The sequence below is a fragment of the Colletotrichum tamarilloi genome (assembly GCF_030869305.1).
Source record: "Colletotrichum tamarilloi strain Tom-12 chromosome Unknown Scaffold_2.1, whole genome shotgun sequence".
Classification (NCBI taxonomy): Eukaryota; Fungi; Ascomycota; class Sordariomycetes; order Glomerellales; family Glomerellaceae; genus Colletotrichum; species Colletotrichum tamarilloi.
Window position 1 is genome coordinate 957329 of NW_026849385.1, and position 23714 is coordinate 981042.

Genomic DNA, 23714 nt, shown 5'->3' on the forward strand with positions numbered 1-23714 from the left:
TTTTCGATTTGATATGCAGTCCCAAATTCGCTCTCGCTACCTTATCTTACTTCATTCAACGTTTGCAGGCTTTGAGATTGGCCGGTACTTGCAACGGCTCATTGCCTGCCTCTTCAGGCTGACTCTGACAAGCTTCAGTTTCCAGAATACCATGCTTCCCTGCTGTCTTGGCTTGTGAACTCCAGCATCGCTGTGATGAGAGGGGCGTGGGCATTGGCCACCGTGGAGGATGGAAAGGGCGTGGTCCTAGTCGGCCCGTACGCCATATTCCTCGCAAAGACGTTCAACGCGGCACATATGTGGAATGCATGCCTTATCTGGTCATTCATCCCAATACCTAGCGCCTGCCTCTGTTCCGCCCCAGTGGGCAGTTGGGCAAACGAGAGACACTCTTGGATGCGGCGTCTCGGAGCAGGTTGTGCCCCAGTCGCGGTCAGTCAGTAACCTGGTCCACTGTCCATATCGTGCTGCTGCCAGATAAGTGGTTGGGTATGGACGAGATACGTCTAGTCGGTGCAATGCTCACCTGAAAGTCGGCCGTCTTGAGCAGCGGGGACGGACGGGCTTGGTGGCGCACAGCCAAGCTCAACCGGGCTACCGCGTTAAGCCTCTTCAGGCCACCCAGACCCAACGTTGGTCGGCGCCCCATGGTCGACGAAGACCATGTTCGACTGATATCTGAGGCGATAGTGGTACTTTGCAGAAGCCCGTATTTGAGACGGATCTCGACGACGTTCTGCCAGGAGGAAACCATCTGCGAAGATCCTCATGTAGCTATCTAATGAGGATCCGATGCCTAGGCGACAGTCATACATTGTGCGGACGGAGCATTGGGCGGCCACCGAATGCCCGAGTCTCGAAATCATCCATCTTGACGGCAAGCTAGAAATGGATGACTTGCAGATGCAGCAATATCAGGTAGAATTGTATGCACACGAGAAACAAGCTGACCTTCTCGTTCTTTTCCTGGTATTGATTGCGATGATGGACGGGCCGCCATGGGATATTGTTCGTCGATTCGCATTGCAACTGCTGTCTTGAATTGCCCAGGCCTTCGGGATCCCACATTGCACGGCACAGGATATGGTCAGAACAAGGACATTGTTCGAAATAGACCTTCGTGATGCTTTCCACAAGGTGCGAGCTGTCGTCTTGTTTGTCTACGGGCAAGGTGAAAACAAGGACGACAATGGAGATGTGGTGGGATGCTCTAGCGGATGTCAAGTCGTAGGTGAACCAATCACAAAATCGCCGGCGAGTCCGCGCAGCCCAAATGGCACCCTAGAATGGAAGTTCTGACCACTAATCCAAACCTCAGTAACTGGCCACAGGCTCTTCTTAGGTGCCTTTCGCTCTTCTACTGCAAATCCTCCACTAAGACCACTGCTTCACCACCGAACCTTAGCAGCCAGCTTTATCCGAGGGCGGCCCGCTGTCTATGCTATCCCCGTTGCCACCAGCGACAAGGGATTCCTTCTTCATGGGGCAGTACAGAGTACAGTGGTAGCAATGGGTACTAGTACACAACACACGATGTGGCTTTTATCGACTCACAGCGCCTAAGATACCTTATGTTGTACGAGCCCAGGGCACTGTCGCATCCTCCCGGCGCCCAAAACCCAAAATACGGAGGGAAGGAGGGGAGGAAGAGATGGTGGGGGAGGGCTCACCAAGCCCAGGCTCTCGGAGACAAGGACAATCCTTTCCCGGCCGGCGCTCACCTACACTGGACGTGTTAACTCACTCTGTCCAACAACTCATCTCACCGCATCGGGACTGAGCCTCCTTATCTCGAAATCACTCACTCACTTTGGCTTCACTTGACGAAGCCGGACACGCGGGGGTCGAATCCTGTCATCGCAGCACATCGCCAGATTTCACACCCCGCTTCACGCCCTTCCCCTTTTCCATCTCGCACTTTACCTTTCGGGGAACAGCTTACCTTGCTTGACACGGCCTTAGCCTGCGATGCTTGACTTCGTGCCTAGCGGCATGCTGATCTCCAACGGTCCCCTCCCCAATAGAAGAAAAGGAAACGAAACGCGACTAATCACTAGCAGGAGACAAACGGGCATCGTAAATCCTATCCGTACTCCCTCACAGAAATAGATTTGATGGCTTGGCTACTAAGACCTACGGCGGGATGTATTCTCTGCCCAGTGCCGGAGTACCCTCCACCATTACTCAACTCCGAGAGCAATCTGCACCCGGCTAGGTGTTGGTCCTGGTTCACCGCAAGACGCTATACATCTGTCCGGAGGGCAAACGATCGGAATCGGCGCCGCGGCTTGTCGTCTCATGCCGGCTCTATCCCTTCAGCCAGCCTCCTGGAGCTATGCATGAGCCCAACAGCAATGGTGTTGGTCGATCGCATTTACCACAACAGGCCTATTGCCTTGGTATGGTCGAACGCCCTCTCTGTGCTACCTCGCAACTCTCCCAAGTCCCAAAGTATGGATAGCAGTATGTGAGACACATCAACGTCATTTCTATCTCGACCGGGAAGCTCTGCAACAAGGTGCCGCCATGAGCCACAGCCTTGGGCCTCCTGCCAATAACGAGTCATCTCTCTCCGTGCATCCGGACTCCATTGTTGGCCAACGGTGCCCAAACGGTCCAGGTGGAACACTATGCAACTCTGCTTCGTCTCCAAGTCCGAGTACGGCAGCCCAAACGATTATTCCTGCTTGGAGTACCGACGTTCCGGTCTGGAATGCTCCTCAACGCCGAATTTGGCCCAAGATGGTGCTTCCGTGCCGGAATCCAAGTGCAGCTTTGCGCCGGCTTCCACGGCGAACGCTGCAAGCTTTGCCTGCGTCAAACCATCAACAATGGGTCCATGAAATGCAGCCGCTCGCCCGTCCGACTTACCTTGGTGGGCCCAAGAAGCGCGCAAGTTTACCTGAGGCTCCGGCCGGTATCCAAGGCGGGGAGGAGGAAGGGCAGTCCAAAAAAAACCCACTCACAAATCCAGTGCGGCTGTGCTATCGGACGTCCGACCACGCCTGCATGGCGTGCCTTGCTTCGTCCCTCTAGCGCGTCTAACCTCGACGGGGGCTCTTGCCAATTTGATCGCTGTTTTTATTGCAGAACTACTGCAGTTTTGCCAATGTGTAGTGGTGATGCTGATAAACCACGCCTAGCTGACCCGGTGCTGCTCCCTTGAACTACCGAAGCCTGCATATCATAGGAATCATTAACCAGGTACATACGACCATCCCATACTCTTGCTGACGATTCGGACCTGCCAGGCTGCAAATCTCTCCGTCGTATTTCAAAAAACGATGACGCTTCTGTATTACCATGAACACACTCTCTGAAGATCTTTCAGGCCAGAGGGGTGCCTCTAAGGCACTTTGAGGTTATCGATATTCACTTTTCTTGTTCATACCGGCTAATGGTTCTGACAGGGAGTAGGGTCGGCTCTACCACCAACCGCTTGTCCTCTGAATTCCGTGGCACTAGACATTCATCAATATGGTGGACACTCTTCTGTCATACATGCACACTCCCATCCGCAGCACCGATCATTTTCCAGAACGTCCCCCGCCTCGAAGTGTCTTCCTTACGGTCGCTCGGCTATTCTGCAAGCCTATGGCCCGGACGTGCTCCCGGGCTAGTCGAGACACCTTCCTCGTAATCATCCCGGAGGAATACCTCAGTCCTGCGATCGAATCCTTCCGCGGTTAGCATACCTCTCGAAATAGAAGCCCCTGGAACTCGTTGTACGCGAACAAGCTTGGACTCGGTCGAGCTTAAGACCTGCTCTATCCTTGCCGTGGCAGCGTGAACCAATGTTTGTAAGCAGCTCCCACTAAGTAGACGTCGAGATCTGGTGAGACTTTTCTTGACAACGGGTTCTAGTAATTAGACACTGACACTAGGTGCTGCGTTCTTCGGGGAATATTGTTAACCTCAGATGTATTTCTAGGGCTCGAACTGGCTTGCCTCGGAAGGTGAACTCGAAGATCATCTATTTGATCTCGTTTCTCCAGGATACAAGTCTTTGGCCTTTCTCATATTCCTACGGACATTTCGAGACATGGACTTCTGGTCCAAGACTGCTTTTCTAGAAGCAGTAGGTTGGCGGTTTAGGCAACCTCAACTACTCTCATCTCTTCCTATCCAATCACTTCAAACTACGGGTTTCCAGCTGTTTGCTTACCTGACATCTGACAATCAGGCCATCTTTGTGGAAAAAGCCACAAGCTAGGCACATCTGGCAAAGCAAATTGATAACGACCCAAGCTGGCGCCATACCCGCAAGGCCAAATCTGTGGCCTTCGGGGCTTTCCTCTAGTATGTCAACCGATCGATCCGAGTGGACTATTACACGAAAATGATAGACGTGGCTGCATATTTCTTCTGTTCTGCCGAGGCTCAGTTTGGAAGAAGGCCTGCGCCTCTAGGTTGCAGTTGTCTGGCGATGCTACGTTGTCCAGCAGCTTCTTCATCAGCCTTATCTGTCCGCCCCTTGTCAGTGGAACCGCCATACAGTCTCTCAAGGAGTAGTCTTCTACCTTGTTTTCTGCTTCTGACTGTGTTCCCCATGTCTCAGAGGGCCTGACCCAGGAAGCGCATTCGGTCCTATGAGGACATGAGCATGGCTTGTTTTCGCTGTCCACCAGCGACTCAACTCCAGGCATAAGCTTTCAGCCCCATCAACGGGCATATTCTCACAACTACCCACACAATCTTGAAATCGGGCGTCTTATTCCTGTCTGACCACCCGAACTTCGGTCCTTGGCTGGCGCATGCTTGTCCGAACATCGGGCGTGCAGGGCTTCCTCTCTCTTTCCTGGCCATGGCTTCCATATGCATACTTACATCCTGTCCCCAGCTCTGTATGGACTTTTGACTCTCCAGACAAGAACCTTATCGTTATACCCCCCAGGGCCACGGAATAAGACGAATAACAACCTGCTTTTCGTGGATCTCACACGCCCCTCCTTCTGCAGGACGCATCTTGGCTCCTGCCAGATCCAACTTTATCCATGTTCCCGTAGTGCCGGGGCGCCGCTTGGTACGGGGGGCCTCTCTTTTCTTCCCAGTTTCTGCCCTACGTCGGGAAAGGGCATGGGACGAACGGACGAGAACGGCGTTTCTCCCGGCTCCAAGCCTGCGGTTTACTCCTATGCCGCTCGGCTCGGGGGACACATCTCGGTTGAATGATGCTGACCGCTTGCTGTTAAGTCTCTAGAGTTATGTGTGCTTTTGGGCTTTTTCTTTCGTCTCGTTTGTTTCGATCTCAAGTTCTCGGGACATTCAGAAGATCTCGTTTGAGGATCAGGAGATCTTGCGCTGGGAGTCTCTTCCTCTCTTGACTTGTCTTGACCGTTGGAGGTTTATCGAGTCCCGGGGGACTGGGATTGCTCAAACTTCTTCCTCAAAGGTTCGTAAATCTACGATATACATGTGAAGACACAACGTGCCCTGGCTGCTTAGTATTTGGGTCTATCATCACGAACAAGATCCCTTGATTAGTTACTATGCCGTCATTGCTCTACATGGAGCTCTAGGACTAGGTTTCTGTCAGAGTTGGCATGTTACTCACGTTCTCTACTAAATTAGCATGTAAGAAAGCCGCTACTTCTATTCGAGACGGGAAACGGGTCAACTCTAGAGCCCGGATACCACAATACTCATCCAGCACTCTTATCAAAGCCCCGAGAATGTTGTGATCTATCCGATCTGGACATTACCGAAAGTCCATCAAGCCGTTGATTGTATCTTGGACGCAGACCCCCCTCCTAAGTCCGAAAGTGTCCGTAGCCCACGGACTATCGAATTTGTCTATTTGGCTGTCTTGCTTATCAAGAATCATAACGCATCGAATACAAGCACTCCCTGTGTGTGCGTCTCTCTAGTTGCCTGTGTGTCTATGGTTCCTGTGTGTGTATGTATGACTGCCCGTCCTCACCCTCCAGCAGCAGGAGCAGCAACAGCCATGTAAGTCAAAAGGTAAACATGGTCGTGCCCACCGCCTTGCAGCGTTCTTTGCAATTGGACGAACACGCAGAAACCGTATGTCCAGTCCTGCAAGCCTGCACTCATACACACGCACGCACACATACGCATACGTACACTTTTGGCTGGTGCTTAGGTGCCAGGGCTTACACACGCCCCGCCGCCCGCGCGCCTGCGCTCAGCCCATTCCCCCGAGGCGTACAGATTCTGACACGAACATTGGGAAAAGTAAGAGACGAACGAACGAGGACAGCAGCCAATGTCTCACGCACTTTGTCTTTGAACGAATCAAGAGTTGGGATTGAGGGGGGCGTTGTTGCTGACTAGAGTCCTTTTTTTTTTTGGGTGTCAACTCTGTTTCTTCCCTTTCTCTTCTTGCTGTCTCTGTGTCTCAAGGCACTTGGGCTGCCTCCCCGGGTTGACCTCTTTTCTCGGTTTTCATCCCCTCTTTTTTTCTGTTTCTTTCCTTTGGACCTCTGGGCCTTGGAACATGAACCTCGAATCCCATCGTTGTGGTACCCCGCGAATGAGCAGCGGAAACGAGACCGAACCTGATTACATGCTATCTTTTGGATCCAAATTACATCCGAGAGAGACCGTGGTTTCTTCATCTCTGGTTCCTTGTTATGTTACTTGGCTTACAAAACTTCCCACGCCCTTTTTCAAGGATCATAGAGGCAAGAAGACACCCCCCCAGTGATGTGGTGATATCTTCCCGAGACCCAAACTACGGAGAGAGAGAGAGAGAACGGACCACGACCAACAAGGCCTCCCTTTCTTCTTTTCCTGTCTTTTCTTAGTAACTGCCACGGCTTTGAATGTTTCAAACGGGTTCTTCGACGGATCCCGCTAGATTCCCGTCTTCCCGCTCTCCCCTTGTCAGGTTTCGTTTTCTTCGAACCCGTGGAGATGGGAACCAGTCATGTTCGGGTCAGGCCAGCCCAGTCTGTGTCAGCCAGTTCGTGGTTCCGGCGAACTGGGGCAGAGTTTGGGAAGAACCCCATGGACGCTGGTTGTTCATCTTCTCTCTGGGGGAGCATGGCCGTGTTTTGTTTCCCGTGTTATTGCCCCCCCCCCCCCTGGCTCTACTCCCTCTGTGTCTCTTTGCTATCTCAATGATACACAGTTCTCATCAGAATCAAGGTGTACAGTCCGCTCCCCCCCCCTTTTCATCTTTCCTCAATCCAAACCTTACCAGCCATGTAAGAGAGCAGGTAAGATGGGAAAGCGGTCAAGCTTCTTCGGTGCCGCTGCGGGATGACATGCGTCAGCTCCGGTTGCGAGACAGGTTGTTGAGAGGAACGTGACGAATGGGAAGGGACTGATGGGTTCCTCTTTCTCTCCGGTGTCGTATCCCGGAATCCTTCCTGCTCTTTTGTGTTTCCCAACTTTTCTAAGCTTGTCTCGGGTTTCTTACTGCCATTTCTAGAGCCTATCACATACTCAGTTTCCAACCAAGTTGACCGGACCTGGGAAGTTATTACGATTCGGCATCATTCTCTTCTCAGCTGTGGGGGATTCCTCAAAACATTACCTCCACTCACTTTCTTATCTTCGGGGTGGACTGGGCGAAGCTCGTCGTCCCCACGCTTCCGTCCCCTGGTCATCTCGCGGTCTTTGGGCTGTCCGTGGATATCGTCAATTTCATCACGTTGCATCACCGAAGGGAAAAGGCTGATCTCTGCTTACTTCCCTTCCTCGTATGTGTAGGGCCACCATCCATGCCGTGCTCCAGGAACTTGACCGCCCCCAACGCTGGGCATCGGAAACTTTATTGCGAGGAAGCCTTGTTCTTCCTCTCGTCTTTTTTTGCGTTACACGTACTTGTGAGTGTGTGCTTCGTGTGGGTTGGCCTCTCTCATGTCCGAGACATGACGGTGCATGTTCTGATGTAGGCAGGGGGCGCCAGATGGAACACACACACACACATATACACACGAACACATAGGTCTAGTACAGATGGACACACGCATACACCGTAGGGCAAGCAACAGCCCATTAGAGGTCCAGAGAGGTCTGCATCGGGTTTCCAGAGATGCAGATCACGGAGGTTGCACTGGCGTGGTAGGGCACGCCGAACCGCGCGCCCTTGGTCTTGCTTTCCTGCAGTGAAGATCAAAGGTATATAACTCGAGGTAGGGTGGCAAAACTGTCCTATTACCAATCGCTTCTTTCCATCTTTCTTCTACTCTTTTTGTTGTGTTGTTGTATCTTTCGTTCTTCGAAATACTCCCCTTCCCCCTTACCCGACCTCCTCTGTAGCTGGCATCTGACAGTATCGCGGCTACCGTCTCATCGACTTTTATCTCTTTCATCCTTTCGATCTTATTCGCTATTACTTCCCTTATCTCTCACTACCCATCCCGAAGAAGTATGGAACCTCAACCTGCCAATGATGTCCCAGATACTACGCACGATGATACCATTTCTCTCATGATTCTCGAATATCTTTGATCGCCGATCATCATCACATGAGTTTTCCAGCTACATCACCGCGAAGCTTTATGCTGCTACCTCGGATATTTTCCCTCTCTGCATTGAAACAGAAACTAATGGTTGGAAATCACGCCGGCACCGCAAAGCTACGCCGCGCCTCCCAGGCACTCTCAAATTCATTCGTGCAAGATGAGCAGACGGCAACGGGTCGCTGCGAAGTGGACGATGTTCCTCATCTTCATCCGTAATCCCTCCCTCCTCTGATTTCATCTTCAAAAGAGAGAATATGGATCTCTGTACGACTCTCAGGACCCCGCCTGAGACGTTTCTTGGATGGAGGAGACCTCTTGCCCTTGAGGATACTGCTCGGCTACTGGACTCAGTACGTCAATAACGGCAACAATCAAGAGGCTAGGGAATTTTTCTGTGCGGAGTGTCGATAATTCATGGCCAGTTCATCACGGCTCCCTCTCATGCACGGCAAATTAGTCGTGGGAACGGAAGTCTCGATTTATCCCACGACATTTACCACTTTTCAATCCGACAAAATGGGTCTGCCACTTGCACCAAGTCCACGAAAGCCATTACAACTCCGAACATCTGATCTATGACTCAAAACTCCCCGGAACAATATCCAGGCATCAGATTCATCCTCACAGTCTATCAAGATCCCCAAATCCTGCGTCTTCTTCTCACCAAAACCACCTCCGCGTCGATCCGACCTGGCATGCGATGTGAGGCCTGTTAGCATCACCCACCCAATTGAGGCTAGCTTCACAGACCAGCCAAGCTCTCAAGGGTCGACTCTCGGCAACATCCGCGAAGACTCTCTCCCTCGGTCTTTCCAGACTAGATTTCTGTACGGAAAAGACTCCCGCCAACGCCACATTACAGAGAACGGTTCAACCGCGTCGGTGGTGGTTGCACACACACCAACGCCGGAGCCGCAGTGCACGCGCTCCCTCTCACGATCAGAATCTGCCTTAAATGCGCGCAAACTAGCTCATAGAGTTGCACAAGATTTGCTCGCCAAACGACACTTTATAAGGAACTCAGTCGATCTTTCCCCAGGGATTTGTTCTCCTTGCCTCCTCCTTCCATATGAACTCATTCACGAAAACTCTCACGACAAATATCCCCCGAAACATGGCGATGGAACGCACTTTCACAGCGACATGGCTGACTGTCTGCTGTGTGGGGGCGAGTTCGTCGTTCTACATGGTGGTGTTCGTCCGGAAACCAATGCTTTCTTGCCTCATAATAGCTTCCATCGAAGTCCTGGCACGCAGAGTTTCGTGTTTTGCCCTTCCTTCACCTCTGATTGTTCGTTTCAAACCCTTAAGAAATGCGGAATCGCACGAGATGGGCACGTCATTGTCTGGCGTCCTTCTCCCAGTTTCTGTCTCCGTTTTTCGTTGTAGTCTCTATGAGATTATACAGTTCTGGGACGGACATTCCGACAAAATCCGAGGCGTCTTCCTTTTTGAGGAATATGGTGAATATCAGGCGGCAACATTCAACAAGATTCGGGAAATATGAAGACGTGGGCTGATCAACCAGACCGCATACTCCTTCCTCGCCCATCCGAACCTTGACAGCCTTACCTACGCCACAGAATTAGGTCTTGCGGGGTTCGTTGGACGCTCCACTGCCATCTTTCTCAAATCTTTGATGATTGGGGAGATGTCGAGGTCTTTGGGGAATCCAAATTGTTCACGCTCCGCCGTATGACCGACCAGCCTCGGCATCAACAGTATCGACATGCGTCAATACCATCCGAACTTTCGCGCCGGCATACCCTACCCGTTCTGCTTTCTTCACTTCTGCAGACCAGAGAGTCCAACCGATTCACACACAAACCTGTCAAGGGCAACGAGACAGGTTCTAACGGCTCACTTCTGCGGCCATGGCTCAAGCTCTGAAAGTTCGACAAGCCAAGAGAATTCATGGTCACTGCAAGAAGTCAAGATGGCGAGAGTCAACAACTTCCTTCTCATTATCCCCATATTTTCCGACCTATTTATGTTTTAATACCTCCAACGTCCCCATCATCTAAATTTCTCAAAGGAATTCATCTCAATCTACCAGGATCGTCAGACCTCCCGTGCCAAACTTCGGCGCTACCAAACGCCACACCACAAGGGGAGCGAGACGGATGGGTGAAAGTAGAGGCAGTGGAAGAAGTCGCTCGTAGTAGAGCGGCCGTTATTACATATTAGCCCGACTGAACCTTCTCATCACCCACCCTCACCCGTCCCCCTTCATCATCATCGTCATGAACTCCGACAAAACAATAAGTCCTATGCATATCCACATGGCATCATGGGTACTATTTACGTGAACGGTACTGGGAGTCCCATTCAAGAAAAGAAGAAAAGAAAAAAAAAAGTAGGAGAGATGAGGTGTCAGGTCTCTGTTACTTCGAGAGACCGGTGCGGCGGATGGTGCGTCCACGGAGCTGAGCAGGAGGGTGGGCCGGAGCGTTGTAACGCTTGGTGGGCGGCGAGGCGGGAGGGTTGTAGGCGGCACTACGGCAGAGTGTCAGTTTTCAATAATTCTGAAAGAGAACGAAACGCTATTGACGAACAGGGAGGGGAAAAAACTTACCCAGTGTACGTGGGGAAAGGCTCGAGGTTCATGCCAGTCTGGTCAAGCACGTTGGCCGTGTTACCGGCAGCGTTGCCAGCAGTGGGGATACCCTGAGCGCGGCAGGCAGCCTTGTGGTCATCAGGGATGGTGAGGTTGCGGAGCCTCTCAGGAGCCTCGATGATGGTAGCGGTGAGACCCATCTCTACGTGCCACTCAATGTGGCAGTGGAAGAGATAGACGCCGGGGTTCTTGGCCTCGAAGCGCAGAACGGCGTGGGAGTTGCCCATGACGGTGACGGTGTCGCGGCGCGGGGGCTTCTGGTTGAGGCGGGCGCGGGCGACGCCGGGCCAGACGCCCGTGCCGGAAGCGGGGCGTCTGACAACCTGGAAGTGGTGGCCGTGGAGGTGGAAGGGGTGGTTGGCCTCGTTGTTGTTGTTGACGACGATATCGACGATGTCACCGTAGTTTACGATGAAGGGGTGGACGGCACCGTAGACGAGGGGGTTGGTGTTGTTCTCGCCGGTGGTGGAAGCCGTGTAGAGGGTGGGCACCTTCTGGTCGACGTAGGGGGTGCCGTTTACGCAAGCGCGGGGGATGCCGTTCTTGTCGAAGCAGAATGCCCAGTCGTACTGGAAGATCTTGGTGGCGGCAGGGAGGATGGCAACGTCTCCATAGGGCTCGAAGACGGCATCGTCAGACGGGCGCCATTCCTTGACAACGTCGGTACCGAAGGCCCTGTCAGGGAACATGACCAGTTGTCCGGTGTAGTTGAAGGGCCAGCTCTGAGCAAAGTCCTTATTGCTGTAGTCACGATTGATATCGGCGGCGATGAGGAAACCATAGTTGCGGTTATCGCGGTCAATACACTTGATGAGAACATCATAACGCTGAGCGGGAGCAATGCGCAGCATGTATGAGGTCTTCTGCTTGATGTAGGCAGCATCGGACATAATGACGTTCATGTCGTGAGAGTCGAAGTGAATCATGAAGGAAGCAAAGGCGGCGAAGTTGATCATGCGGATGCGGTAGGTCTTTCCCTTCTCGAACTTGAACTTGGCGCCGAGTCCATCGTTGACGACCATGTTGTCAGGGATAGGGGGCGCGAAGCGAGTGTTGGACGGAAGCAGCATGTTCTGTACTAGAGGAATGGTCTCCGAGTTGTACCTGCATCGAATTAGTCTAGAAGTCTCACTCGCATTCCCATGCAGCACTTACCAGTCTGAAACAGACAGGATGTACTCCTCGTCGTATTGCCCAGCATAGGGGTCCGCCGGGTCGTGAATAATCAGGGGACCACGCATGCCGTCGGGATACTGGCCCATGTTGTGGGAGTGCCACCAGTATGTACCGCCCGTATCAGCCTATATGATTTGGTTAGCTACGCTCTAAGGACCAGATCTTCGTGTTGATTTGACTCACAGTGAACGAGTAGGTCATGGTCATATCCGGAGGGAGAGGGCATTGAGTAACCATGCTGGGGCCGTCCATCCAGTTGGTGCTGACTTGGTCGATGCCATGAAAGTGAATACCGGTGGTCTGGTTGCCAAGTTTGTTGGTAAGGTGAACAACGACGGTGTCTCCCACAGTGGCCTCGATCTTGGGGCAAGGCCATTGGCCATTGATACCAATGACAGCCCTTGAGACATTGAGAGGGGCAGCGTTGACCCAAGTGGCCTCCCAGTTGTAGGTCACAGTCGCGGCAAGGGCAGTGTTGGCCCAAGCCAAGGCGAAGAGAGACCGCAACATATTGGGCACTCAAGACTAGACAGACCTGGTCTAGCGAGTGAAAATTAAGTAATTATGGTTACTCTTCCGGCGAACGAGTGGAGGAAGGAAGTACGAATGCAGGGGGGAAAGAAGGGAAGGGAAAGGCGCGAGTGAAGAGTAAGATCTCGTATCATAATCCGAAGAGGGAGAGCAAGAGAACTTATACAGGCTGAATGACACGAGGAGGATTTGGATGGCCAGAGCGTGGGAAGGGTGGAATCTGGACGCTGCAGCCTTCTCTTGGACTGGCCGGCCCCGGCTGCTTGGTAGAGGTGATGTTCTGACATGGTGCCGGGCTTGGGTTTGCCAAAAGTCGATCGATGCTCGGTCGACGCGAGACGGGCCACCGGAGCAGAACGGCGGCCTGGATGACATATGGCGTTGTGCTGACTGCTTGCACATGGCATGTATTGGAGTCGGGCATGGCCAGGCGTATAAGCCACAGCTTGGGACTAGCTCGATGCATGATCGGATGTCCGTTAGATGCAGCGAGCTAGGGGAGGGGGACGAGACCCTGTCAAGGCTATCTAGGATGGTTCGTATGATTAACTCGTGGGCAGGTGGGCACGAGAGAGCACGGTATGGCAGGTCCTCAGACGAATGAGTGTCGGGACAACAGTCAATATCCATGACTAGGGCCGGTGACTATCTACTCGGGGCTCTTGAGACACCGGCAACACGGCCGTGTATTCCTGAGCACTTGAAAGAAGAAATTCGTGAGCTGTACGCGAGGGAAAGAAGTGCATGAGCAATCTAAGGTTACACCTCTCACTAAGAAAGCAAGGGGGTCATCAGACGTGCTCAATATGCGGTTGACCAAAGCCCTGGTGCCATCCGGGGTGCGCTAGCTAAGCAGAAGAGTTGATGAGAATAGTTGACAATCACTGGATATGTCTACAATTGGGTGGTGATTATACGCCACCATGCAAGAAGGGCTTTCTGCAGGGTAAGGAAATGAACCGGGGAGGCTACAAGGAACACAGCAGGAAGTGCTGGCGCGAATCCCTGGTCATGAAGAGACAAAACCTCATAAGAGATCTTTAAACAGCGACTTGATAGGCAATCCGTCGAGGCTGAACTTGCAGGCCACAACAATTTGACTCGGGCGCCTTGCGAGAACGAGAGTTCCGGCCCATGTCGAAGGAAGCGTAAGACGGTTCTTCGGCAAGCAGACCACTCTCTGCGCAGGAGCAAGCTACCACCCACTTTCAAGAGTCAGTGTTCGAGTTGTGGGTGTAGGGGGAAAGCGCGAGGTTGCGAGTCTAGTTCGGCCGAAGCGCTCAGGTACATGCCGACGTCATGGCGGTAGACTTTACCCTCTCGAGGTTGGGCCGTCGTTTTGTGCGAATCTAGAGCCGAGGAAAGGAACACTCTGGTGAGATGGGATGGTCGCCGGATTCCGTCCGCCGGATTCCGTCCGCCGGATTTTTCGTCTCAAGAAGCCCGCGAGCGCGGGCAATGTGCAGTTCCGTCATCTTGGCAACAAACAGACGTTGGATGAGAAGTGAATCAAGAATTTGCTAACAGTATCCTAAACCTCTTTGCGGTGGCGTCGAAGAGTGTGGATTACCTCAACGTGTGTGGATCTGTCTCGTAGGAGAGCCAAGATTGGGGTTGTTGAACCAGGTGAACCAGGTCTTGGTGTTAGGCCCAAAAAAGTCCATTTGTGCTGCCGTTATGGTCAAGAATTGGGTTCCAAGTGCCGCCCGGTGACCACTTGACTTTCAATTCGGAAACTTTTGGGCCTTGCCGTGTACGACAAGGCTTCTGTGCTGCGGTGAAAGGTACGACCATTTGAGAGTGTACGCCCACGGGTGTACCTGTGTATGGGTATTGTCTGATTCCCGTCCCTCTCTGTGGATGGTCAGGATACATACACCGGCCGCTGTAGTGGCATCGCGGTCTGCAAGAAACGTGTCAGGCCAATGATGAGCTGGCGCTAAGGAACAAAAAAGAGAGACCGCCGGCCGGGATTATCGTTGGCTGAATCAGACTAGACAGACGACCTCGCCAGTACCGTACTGGCATGTTGAAACCCGTAGATTTCTGATTCAGCTGGGGCGAAAGTTGGTTATGGGCGCAGCAGAGCCAAGCTGCCAACATGGCAGGGCAGGGAATATGCACAAGCCAGCTGTAGTCATACTGCCTTGCCTTGCTGGCGTTGGCCCATGCGCATGTAAGCAGTGCGCTGTCGGGATCGTGCGAGTAAGCGTGTATGGATGAAGATATTGTCAACTTGGAAGCGTCCGAGTAAGGTGAAAGTTGTTGTTGTTGGAGGAAACGTTCTAGACAATGGGACGGATGACGGTACGTATCGGAGGATATGCTTATGCCTGAGACTCTTAGCTCATTCCCACAGTTCCATTGAGTAAGATACTTACTTACCTTACCACGGTACTGAAGGCAGCATCCCATACATCCGTAGACTAAGGCAGTCGGTAGGTAGCTCAGTACTCCGTACCTTACCTTACGTGGAGATGGTTGAGAAGGAGGAGAGCCAAGTGCCCTGAGATGGGAAATTTCCTCCCGCATTAGCGCTGGCGGGATCGTATTCCCCTCCAACCTGAGGGCCCCTCTTCTCCCGTTTCCCCGTTCCCCTTTCCCACCCTCAAAATAGAAAAGAGCATTGGGAAGCAGCTTGCAGCTGCACTTACCGTCGGTCCAAGAGGCTTGGTCCTTCTTGGACCGGTGCGCCTTACCTTAGTTGCAGTAGCATCAGATTCACCTTCCAGTCCGTTTGTCCTTATCGTCCCACTACACTTACGCCAAAACGGCGGCCAGGGGACTGCAACCAAGCTTCAACTACGAAAACCGTCGTGATCAGGCCGGCAACACAGGGATTGTATCCGTACGAGTACCTAGTCGGGGATCAACAGATCAGTGATCGACCACGGCACCATTAACCGACTTGTTGCCAGCCGAAGATCCTAGTGGGTTCTATCCGTTCACGAAACCTACCTTGACCGGCACCATCTTACTATTGGGCCGGCTTTCAAGGTTGCCCTCTTTGAGTCCGAGTCCGAGACCTTCGTCGCCTATAGCTTACATCACCACTTTGTCTGTTCGTGTCACTGACCTCTTCTACTTTATTTCCAGAAGTAGTACCTGTATCAGTTTCGAACAGAAAACACTGAGTTTCCGGCCCGCCCAGTCCGTTCATTGCGACCCCCTTCGAAGACCGTGGACCGCTTCTTTGGCTCTGTAATGGCGACTAGATTCACATAATCAGAAGTTTCAACCTTTATGAACAATCGGTTTGACAGGAATGACAAGGCCACGGACTTCATCCGCGTCTGGCACACTTTGCGGGTTTGATGATCTCTGAATATCACGCAATAGAAACGCCGACGTCACCTAAAGTGTCCATGCCTCCCATGTGGCCATGTCCAGTTCATGGCACTGCATACAGTTCACGAGTGAGACCAGCAGTTTCTCTGCCGTCTGCAATCGCAAAGTCGGTCTCCTCAGTACTCGACAAACACTTCTTGTCGTTGTGGAGTGCGATCATCCACCTCACCGAACACGACCATCCGTACAGTCTAACAGAACGGCGCCCTGGCTTTTCAGGTGGCCCGTAAGCCACACCATCCAAGGGCTAAGGCGAGATGCGACCACCACTTCGGCACCTGCAGCACTATTACTTGGATGCCGTTGCAACAACCCTCGGCATCCTTGACCCAGATCGACCATCCATCTGATTGCCCGCTAATTAAATGCGACATGCCTTGTCATGACATGGCCCTAACTAGCACGTAAACAAGAGCTCCGGGCCCCCGGCTTGTCAAGCATGCCCTGGGCTAACAGCCTAGTGGCACTTCTCCCTTCGCTTGATGGCCCACTCACCACTATTCAACTCCCCTGACATCCGCCCGAGAATGGCTACTCGTTTGACAGCAAACAATTTTGTCACTCGCCAGCCTGGTCCGAACGGCGCGTTTAGAGGTTTCCGTCCATCCAAGACACATCCGCCCGTGGGTTCCGCTTGATCGGCTGGCCAAATTCGCGCTGCCGAAGCTTCTCAACGGCACGGGCCAGTACCGCGGCGTCTGTCTACAGTTCTGCGTTACACATGCTGGTTGAGGTACCTCCGCCACCATTACATGGAGAAAAGTGTTGGCTTGAGCCAGACCTTGCGAGCCTCTTTTACTTCATGCAGGTAAGAAAAGATCCCTCGGAGAACACGTCAAACCTGCTTTGGGGCCTCGAGAATCCTGCACATTGGAGCAGCCTAAGCAAAGCTGAGCTGGATGAATTGGGAAAACGCTTGATTACCCCAGGCCTTACTCAACAGCTGAGCCACTTAGCAGAGGGATTCTATACACGCATATGCACGGATCATAGAAGACCAAATGTCTCTCTCTTTGATGATTCTCTTTGTTTCTGCAATCCTCGCTGCCCCTATTTCCGTCTAGCTCGTCGCTGCCTCTCGCTTCGACCGGACCGTCCTAGCTCGTTGTATACCCTGTCGCCAGCCTGAGCTGTGTTTCTTCTTCCTGCTAACTAAGCTTCAACGGCTGGTGTCACTCAACTACATTATTAACGAAATCTTTCAAGTCATCTCAGACGGAGCATGAAAACCCTCAGTGAGCCCAGCTCTACTACTTTGGTGCAACAAAGCTGGCGTCCTCACAGCAAAAAGGTTTCAAGGTTTCCCCAACACCGCTGGCCCAGAGCCTCAGTATCTCATCCAAGTCCAGTAATGAGTTTAAGTGATACTCGTGTTGTACAACCCATATTGGTGGCTCAAGTTACTCGATGCCAGGCGCCCAAGAAATACTGCATTTCAATGCAGCTAGCGAAGTTGTGCATTCCAACAGAGACAATCACCTTGTTTGACGGCTTACGGCTAATCAGCAATCGACGCTGAACATTAATACTAGTGGAGGCGTCAACATCCAGAAATACGGTCAGCTTGATACTCCCCCTGGACACCGCCTAGTTTGAGTGCCGAGCCCGACATATCCAGCTTCCTGACGATCCTGGCGAAGTTACCTAAAGGCTCCTCTTTCAAGGCAACAACATCTTGTGGAAAGTACCCAGACGCAGATGCAACGCAGAGGCTGATGCACACCTCAGCATCGTGCATGCGCCCTAGACGGAAATATTGCTGAGCGCGCCGCCTAGCGGCCAAGCCTTGCCTCGTGAGTGGATGGATGGGGAGCATCCCGCCCCTAGCGTCTATCATTCACCGAGCCTTGCAGGAACCCCTGGTCCCCATCCTCACCACTGTGGCTGACGACAAAGAGAAGTTGGTCCATTCAACACTCAGCTTACTTGGATTGCCTGTTGCTTATCGATGTCATACCACAGCGGGGAGAGCGTCCAGCTGACGGCCTCATTGCTTAACGGCCCTGGGGTTGCAGGGCATTGATTGACGCAGCCAAAGGATGATGGCCAATACCTATGGATCGGAGGGCTGGCTGACAATTCTCAAGGTGCTACGTCGGAGCAATGAGACTGCTGACCACCAGTGGCGCCTAGTGTCTTGGATCAATATGGAAAATTGTCGCCTGATTCAGTCGATCGCCCGACCTCTGAGCGGCGCTCCTTGGAGTCTCCGCGCCGATGAGCAACCTCCGACCGGATCGCCGACTTCATGACCCGTAAATGTGGGGATATCGGGGCAACCACCGGAGGACCCGCTCTCAGGTCCGAGTCCTCGATGGTTCGGTGTTTAACAATTGAATGTTGAGAAAGCCCGAGAGCCCTGCAGTGCTTTCAACTAAGGCATCATTTGGTAAGTCATTCGCGACACGGCAATACGGCACTTATAGGATTCCGAATTCCCGCTTCCAGGGCCCGAATTTTCCATCCGAAAACTTGATCACCGCAAGGGACTCTCCACGGCTCCGTGCTCCTTAACTAAGGTAACCAGTCCGACGGGATACGCGTGGACAGTACTAATCTCAATTGTCTGCAGACAATGATGTTGGCTGCTGTCAACATCCCCAAGGCATTTCGACCGTTGCTCTGACACCCGGCAAACCACGAGGCTGGGTCTCCTCGGCGCGCTTTGATCACAACACACACTCTGTGCTTCAACAGCCTAGTCTGCTTTTTCGACACTAAACCACCCCACAAAGTCAGGTTTCCCGAATCATCTGAAACCGATTCCTTCCAGCGTTCGCTCGGTCACTAGCTTGCGTAACACAATGTCTGGTCCCCACCGCCGCTGCCCTTGCTTCTGCCCTGTTCACTTTGATGTCTCTTGGAAAATAGTATGTTTTCTCTTGTTCGATACTGAATAAAAGCCGGTCCACGGTGACGGGACCTAATCGTCGCCGCGACGACGGATCACGGGATGACTCGGTGGTGGCGCCGAGACCTATGGTGGAAAGTCGATGAGCGGGCGAACATGCGGGCGGCCTAGCCCCCCCCCCCCCCGCCCCGAACACGAGGTCTTGGTTGACCGTGCTTCAGAAGAGACCTTCCATTCTTTCCCTTTTTGTGAAGTAAGGTGTCCCAGGAGGCTAGTCACGGTCGACAGCCACATGGTGTCAATTAGGGTGCAGCTGGAATCCTTGACGCGGAACCTCGAAGTTGCGAGGAGAATTAACCCAGAGATAACATCTCAGGTGCCTCCGCGGGAACTAAATTGAATTGACAATCAGCTCTCTCGAAAGCAAGCATGAGAACACTGAGATCTAGGGAGTCTCTGCCAAAATGAAGCCTCCGTATTTCAGACTCGAGAAGCTGGTAGATCAATCTGCCCAGTATTAAAGCCCACGCAGATTCTTGCATTTTGATATTCTACCCAAGGCAGACTTCGATTTGTATTGACGCCCTTCTGAAATCTTTGCTACTTATTGAGATCAATTTTTTGAAGCAATGCGCAAATTATTCTCAGTCCCTCACAATATCTTCCACAGTTTATTCGTCAAGAACTCAAACCCTTGCCGGAGACATGTTAATCCTGGGTAGGATGTGAACCAAGGCGGGGCAAAGAAAGTTCCAAACTCTCACAACTTGATTATAGAATGGAACACCCACTCTTCACATTGGTTTTGTATCCCCTTGACAACTGGCAGCATGTGAAGAGTAGAACACCTCAATCTCAGCCTCGGGTATACAGACATCTCATCCGGCGAAAGCGATGAATCGCAACCCTATCATCTGAACTTCTTCCACAATTCGCTATATTGCTTCCACATCACTTCTGTTGGAAAGAGCTCAGAATCCTATTGACTCTAAATATGGAAGAAGGTGAGGGGTGACCTTGCCTCAGAGGCTTGCACTCAAAGAGCCCAAGCGTTTCTCTCTTTCGTCTCAATTTTGATCTTGATCGCGACGTGTCGTATCCCCGACGGAGCTCCGTTGTTCGAAAACATCATCGGTTAGATTTGATGCCAGCTTGGTAGTCCTTGAGTCGGTTTTTGGAATGAGTTAAGAGCTTTGGGTGGTATTTGCCTTGATATGGTGACGAGGGGGCCGCGGTCGAATTGTTTGTTCGGCCTCTTCTTGACCCCATTTCATGAGTGTGAAATCCTCCTGCCCCGATCGAATGGCCCTGCCTTGTCATCTAATCAGAGATTTGGATTGAGAGAATCGACTCGACGATAGGGTGACGATGAGATAGTACGGCAGAGCCAATGGGATGAAGGAGGTTTGCCGTTGAATATCACGTTAGATCAAGACCTTTGGCAAATTCAATACGAGCACTAGGGATTTCCTTTTTGTCTTAATATTCAGGGGGTGCGTCCCAACTGGCAAGTAATGAGCACAACTTTTGACTATCGAGTAAGGTTGGTTGTACGAAAGATTGCCACGGCCAGCTCTCCCGTCATCACCTAGAGTAGGAGGGATCGGTTTTTTGGTGCCTCTGAATTCATCGAACGATTATTAGTCGTCTCCATCGCCAGACTCTTCTCTCGAATCTTAGTCATGTAGTCGGACGAATTCCTTCCAGAGCTTAGGTCCGGGAGTTGAGCGACAGCGATGAGAAAGAAAGAAAGTGAATTCAGCTATGAGAAGAGACCTTTAATTGCCCGGAGGATCATAACGAGTTGTTCGCAGTTTCAAAAACGTAAAGTTTGGCTCATGTTGTTACTTGCCCGATTTCCAGTGGTCACGTTGCCAGTCTATCGGCGTAAGATGCAGAATACAAGGGCCACAGCGCCTCTTTCTAAAGGCGCATTGAGAGCAAGCTCGAATAGCTGGACCCGTCAGTCTGTATTTTGTGCAAAGCTCTACCCCTCTCCGGACTTGATTCAGGTTGGTCAAAGTTGATTCCTAACTCGTAGTGACTGGATGAAAGCTCAGCGAGACGGATTCAAAAAGAGATCTCAGCTATTTTCAGGTTGCAATCTCATCTCTATTCCTTGATATGTCGAGTTGGTTGAGTTGGTGGCAATCATGATGTGAGACAGCCGATTGCGTCGTACACAGGACCTGTGATCATCCCATCCCTCAACCCGTATATCCCGCCTTTCTCACTTTTTCTCATTCCACTGAAATATACTCATGAAATTTCTTCTGTCCCTACTCATCATCAAGTCCCAGTTGTGCAGTGGGGTTGTCGCCCACCATAGTCGTTGTGAGAGGAGCTTCAACCACAACATCCCCGATAGTCTAGTGGTGAGGATATCTGCTTGTCATCGAATTTCCGACGATTCGCAGGGGACCGGGGTTCAATTCCCCGTCGAGGAGTCTTTATTTTGCCCTGTATGACCTATTTTTGTGTTGTCGTGAAGAGAGAGTGGTGGTAATAAGTTTTGGGTGGTTGTGGTGTGAGTTAAGAGTTGTGGACGCCGCTGTCGCGACATGCGGCACAGGTTGCGCTAAATAAAACATAAGAAGGCGCACCGGGTTTAAAAGTACCCAAATGTCTCTTTAGAAGTTTCTAGCTCTTTCCTTGCTTTCGAAATCTTGGTTGACCTGCATGGTATTCTCTGGGGTATAGGTGTCGGTTTCTCGGCTGTGAAGGGCGGCAGGTATTAGAAGAGGAGGTGGAAGTTGACCTTGTATAACACGGTGCGTCACTTTCAGTCATATCAGCAGTGAAGGCTGATCAACGACACTCTGCGGCCGAATAGAACCTTGTCGCCGGGATGCCGTTGAACCGGTGCATGGTAAAGCCCGTAAGAGCAGGACAATTCTGGAATGCATTCATAGGCTTGCTTATCCAATTTAGAGAATCCAGGTGACTTTCTCCGTAGCTTCACGTGAGGAGGCCTCAGAGTCATCAGCGTTGCGCATTTAAAGAATGTCGCGGCAAGAATGCATGCGCACGGCATGGGGACTTCGTGATGATTGTCGATTCACGCAGCCTGCTCTGAGCCATGCTTCCAAAACAAGTGTGATTCGTTTTATTGAGAAAAAGATACGCTATGGGTATCAAGGTAAACTGCGCTCCGATTGTCTCTCTCCTAACAATAGCAATCGCAGTCGGCGCCGTTCGCCATCCATCTTCCACTAGCCGTGCGACACTACGTTCAACGTCAGAAGAATGCTCTCTATACCACACACAACCCAGGGCAGAGTCATTTTTGTAAGGAGGAATTTGGCGCAAGAACTTACCTTGTTGCTGCACAACTTGTAGCAGCCATCCTGATCCGTGGGACTACAGTTCGACACCCACTAACATCGCCAATTAGCATCAAATGATTCGCGCGCACACGAGACAGAAGGCTAGATGGGCCTAGCCCGGAGGGAAGTCTTCCTAAGGCAGGACAGTTGCCTCGAGGTCACTTGGATCGGGGGACTTACATTGTTGTCAAACGCTGTGCCGCACTTCTGGAGACGCAAGATGGCGTTGACGCCGCAAAGCTGCATCGCAGCGAGAAGGAATACGAGGAAGAAACGCATTTTTATGACGGGTTATTGAAATTTGTGAATAGAGATAGAAAGTATGTTGAGAGTAGCAGGCTGAAATGGAAAGAGACTCTTAATGGCTTGAAGCAGACTTTCTGACGCGCTTGCATCCTCAAGCTTATATGTAAAGTACCAACCTTCCCAACGACACTCCTCTCATTTAGTTCATCCTACTCCCATGACCCGGATCCCCTAGATGATCAGTCTATTAAACCTTCATTAGCGTCAAGAGCGTAGGCGAAAGTTGCCCACGGTTCCATGTAACAGGCATTCAGAATAAAAAAATTATGAACCTGACTCGTCAATCAATCAATTAGACTTGCCAACTCGGCAGTCCTCTCTACTTTATTCGAACCACGCAGGTTTATAACACCGCGTACGTAAATGGGGCGATCTCCTCAGCCTTAGGCCAGCAGCCTAGCCATTTCATTCTATTTGCTATCGGGCTTCTCCGTGCTTTTGGCTTGGCATTGATCGGTCTCGCATTCTTAGTAGTTTGCGAGAAAACTCAAAAAATATTCGCACCTGGACAGGACCCGGGAGAGGCCTGGGCAACCCCCCGGGTTTCCGCCCGGACCGGGGACTACGGCGGGGAAAGCGGGGCGGAAGCGAGTCATCTTTGGTCGAGGGAAAGAGTCTCAGCGAGGAGCGATGTGATTTTTGGCTGATCAAGCTTTGGTCCTTTAGAGAAGTATCCTAGGCGAAGTATTGCTGAAGGACACTGGTCTCTCCTTTCCACTTGAAGTTTTCGGCGTCCACGATTCTAATGAGAGATTTCGGCCAACGACAGGAGGTTATGGAAGATTTTCGGTTTCGTCATAGCTCAGGTACATATCTTAAAAGGTAAGCTCTACGCTGGCATCGTTCTGAAGTCGACATCTCTCAGCGTTTCGTACGCAGTATGTGCTAGCATACGACTGATGTAGATCTTGACGTAGCTAGCCGGGCTTAGTTCTCCTTGTAAGTCCGACCTTCTGACTATAATCTACAGTCTCCTGGCCTCATTCGATACCTACGACTCGTTAGTTCGTGTCCGATACGTATCACATGCCGAATACGTTCTCAACTAGAAATGCTGACAAGAAGGTGGGTGTATCGGCTATACTAAGCATCCTGACTTAACCCTTTATATGAGTGCCTCGTCG

At 51.8% G+C, this 23714-nt stretch overlaps 5 protein-coding genes across 5 annotated transcripts; 1 reads left to right on the top strand and 4 right to left on the bottom strand.

The window, feature by feature from the left end:
- Positions 1-433: 433 nt before the first annotated feature.
- Positions 434-870, bottom strand: CTAM01_00945 (uncharacterized protein; the record flags this gene model as incomplete). Its single annotated transcript, XM_060516989.1, has 2 exons — positions 434-754; positions 814-870. The coding sequence occupies 2 exons, from the start codon at positions 868-870 to the stop codon at positions 434-436; spliced, it is 378 nt and encodes a 125-aa protein (XP_060388451.1).
- Positions 871-882: 12 nt separating this feature from the next.
- CTAM01_00946 (uncharacterized protein) lies at positions 883-1068 on the bottom strand (the record flags this gene model as incomplete). Its single annotated transcript, XM_060516990.1, has 1 exon — positions 883-1068. One exon carries the CDS (start codon positions 1066-1068, stop codon positions 883-885), a length of 186 nt encoding a protein of 61 aa, XP_060388452.1.
- Positions 1069-2339: 1271 nt separating this feature from the next.
- CTAM01_00947 (uncharacterized protein) lies at positions 2340-3036 on the top strand (the record flags this gene model as incomplete). Its single annotated transcript, XM_060516991.1, has 2 exons — positions 2340-2463; positions 2621-3036. The coding sequence occupies 2 exons, from the start codon at positions 2340-2342 to the stop codon at positions 3034-3036; spliced, it is 540 nt and encodes a 179-aa protein (XP_060388453.1).
- Positions 3037-10819: 7783 nt separating this feature from the next.
- On the bottom strand, positions 10820-12738 carry CTAM01_00948 (multicopper oxidase; the record flags this gene model as incomplete). Its single annotated transcript, XM_060516992.1, has 4 exons — positions 10820-10931; positions 11011-12156; positions 12208-12353; positions 12412-12738. 4 exons carry the CDS (start codon positions 12736-12738, stop codon positions 10820-10822), a joined length of 1731 nt encoding a protein of 576 aa, XP_060388454.1.
- A 9386-nt stretch (positions 12739-22124) lies between these two features.
- Positions 22125-22563, bottom strand: CTAM01_00949 (uncharacterized protein; the record flags this gene model as incomplete). Its single annotated transcript, XM_060516993.1, has 3 exons — positions 22125-22184; positions 22276-22335; positions 22465-22563. The coding sequence occupies 3 exons, from the start codon at positions 22561-22563 to the stop codon at positions 22125-22127; spliced, it is 219 nt and encodes a 72-aa protein (XP_060388455.1).
- Between the last annotated feature and the right edge of the window lie 1151 nt (positions 22564-23714).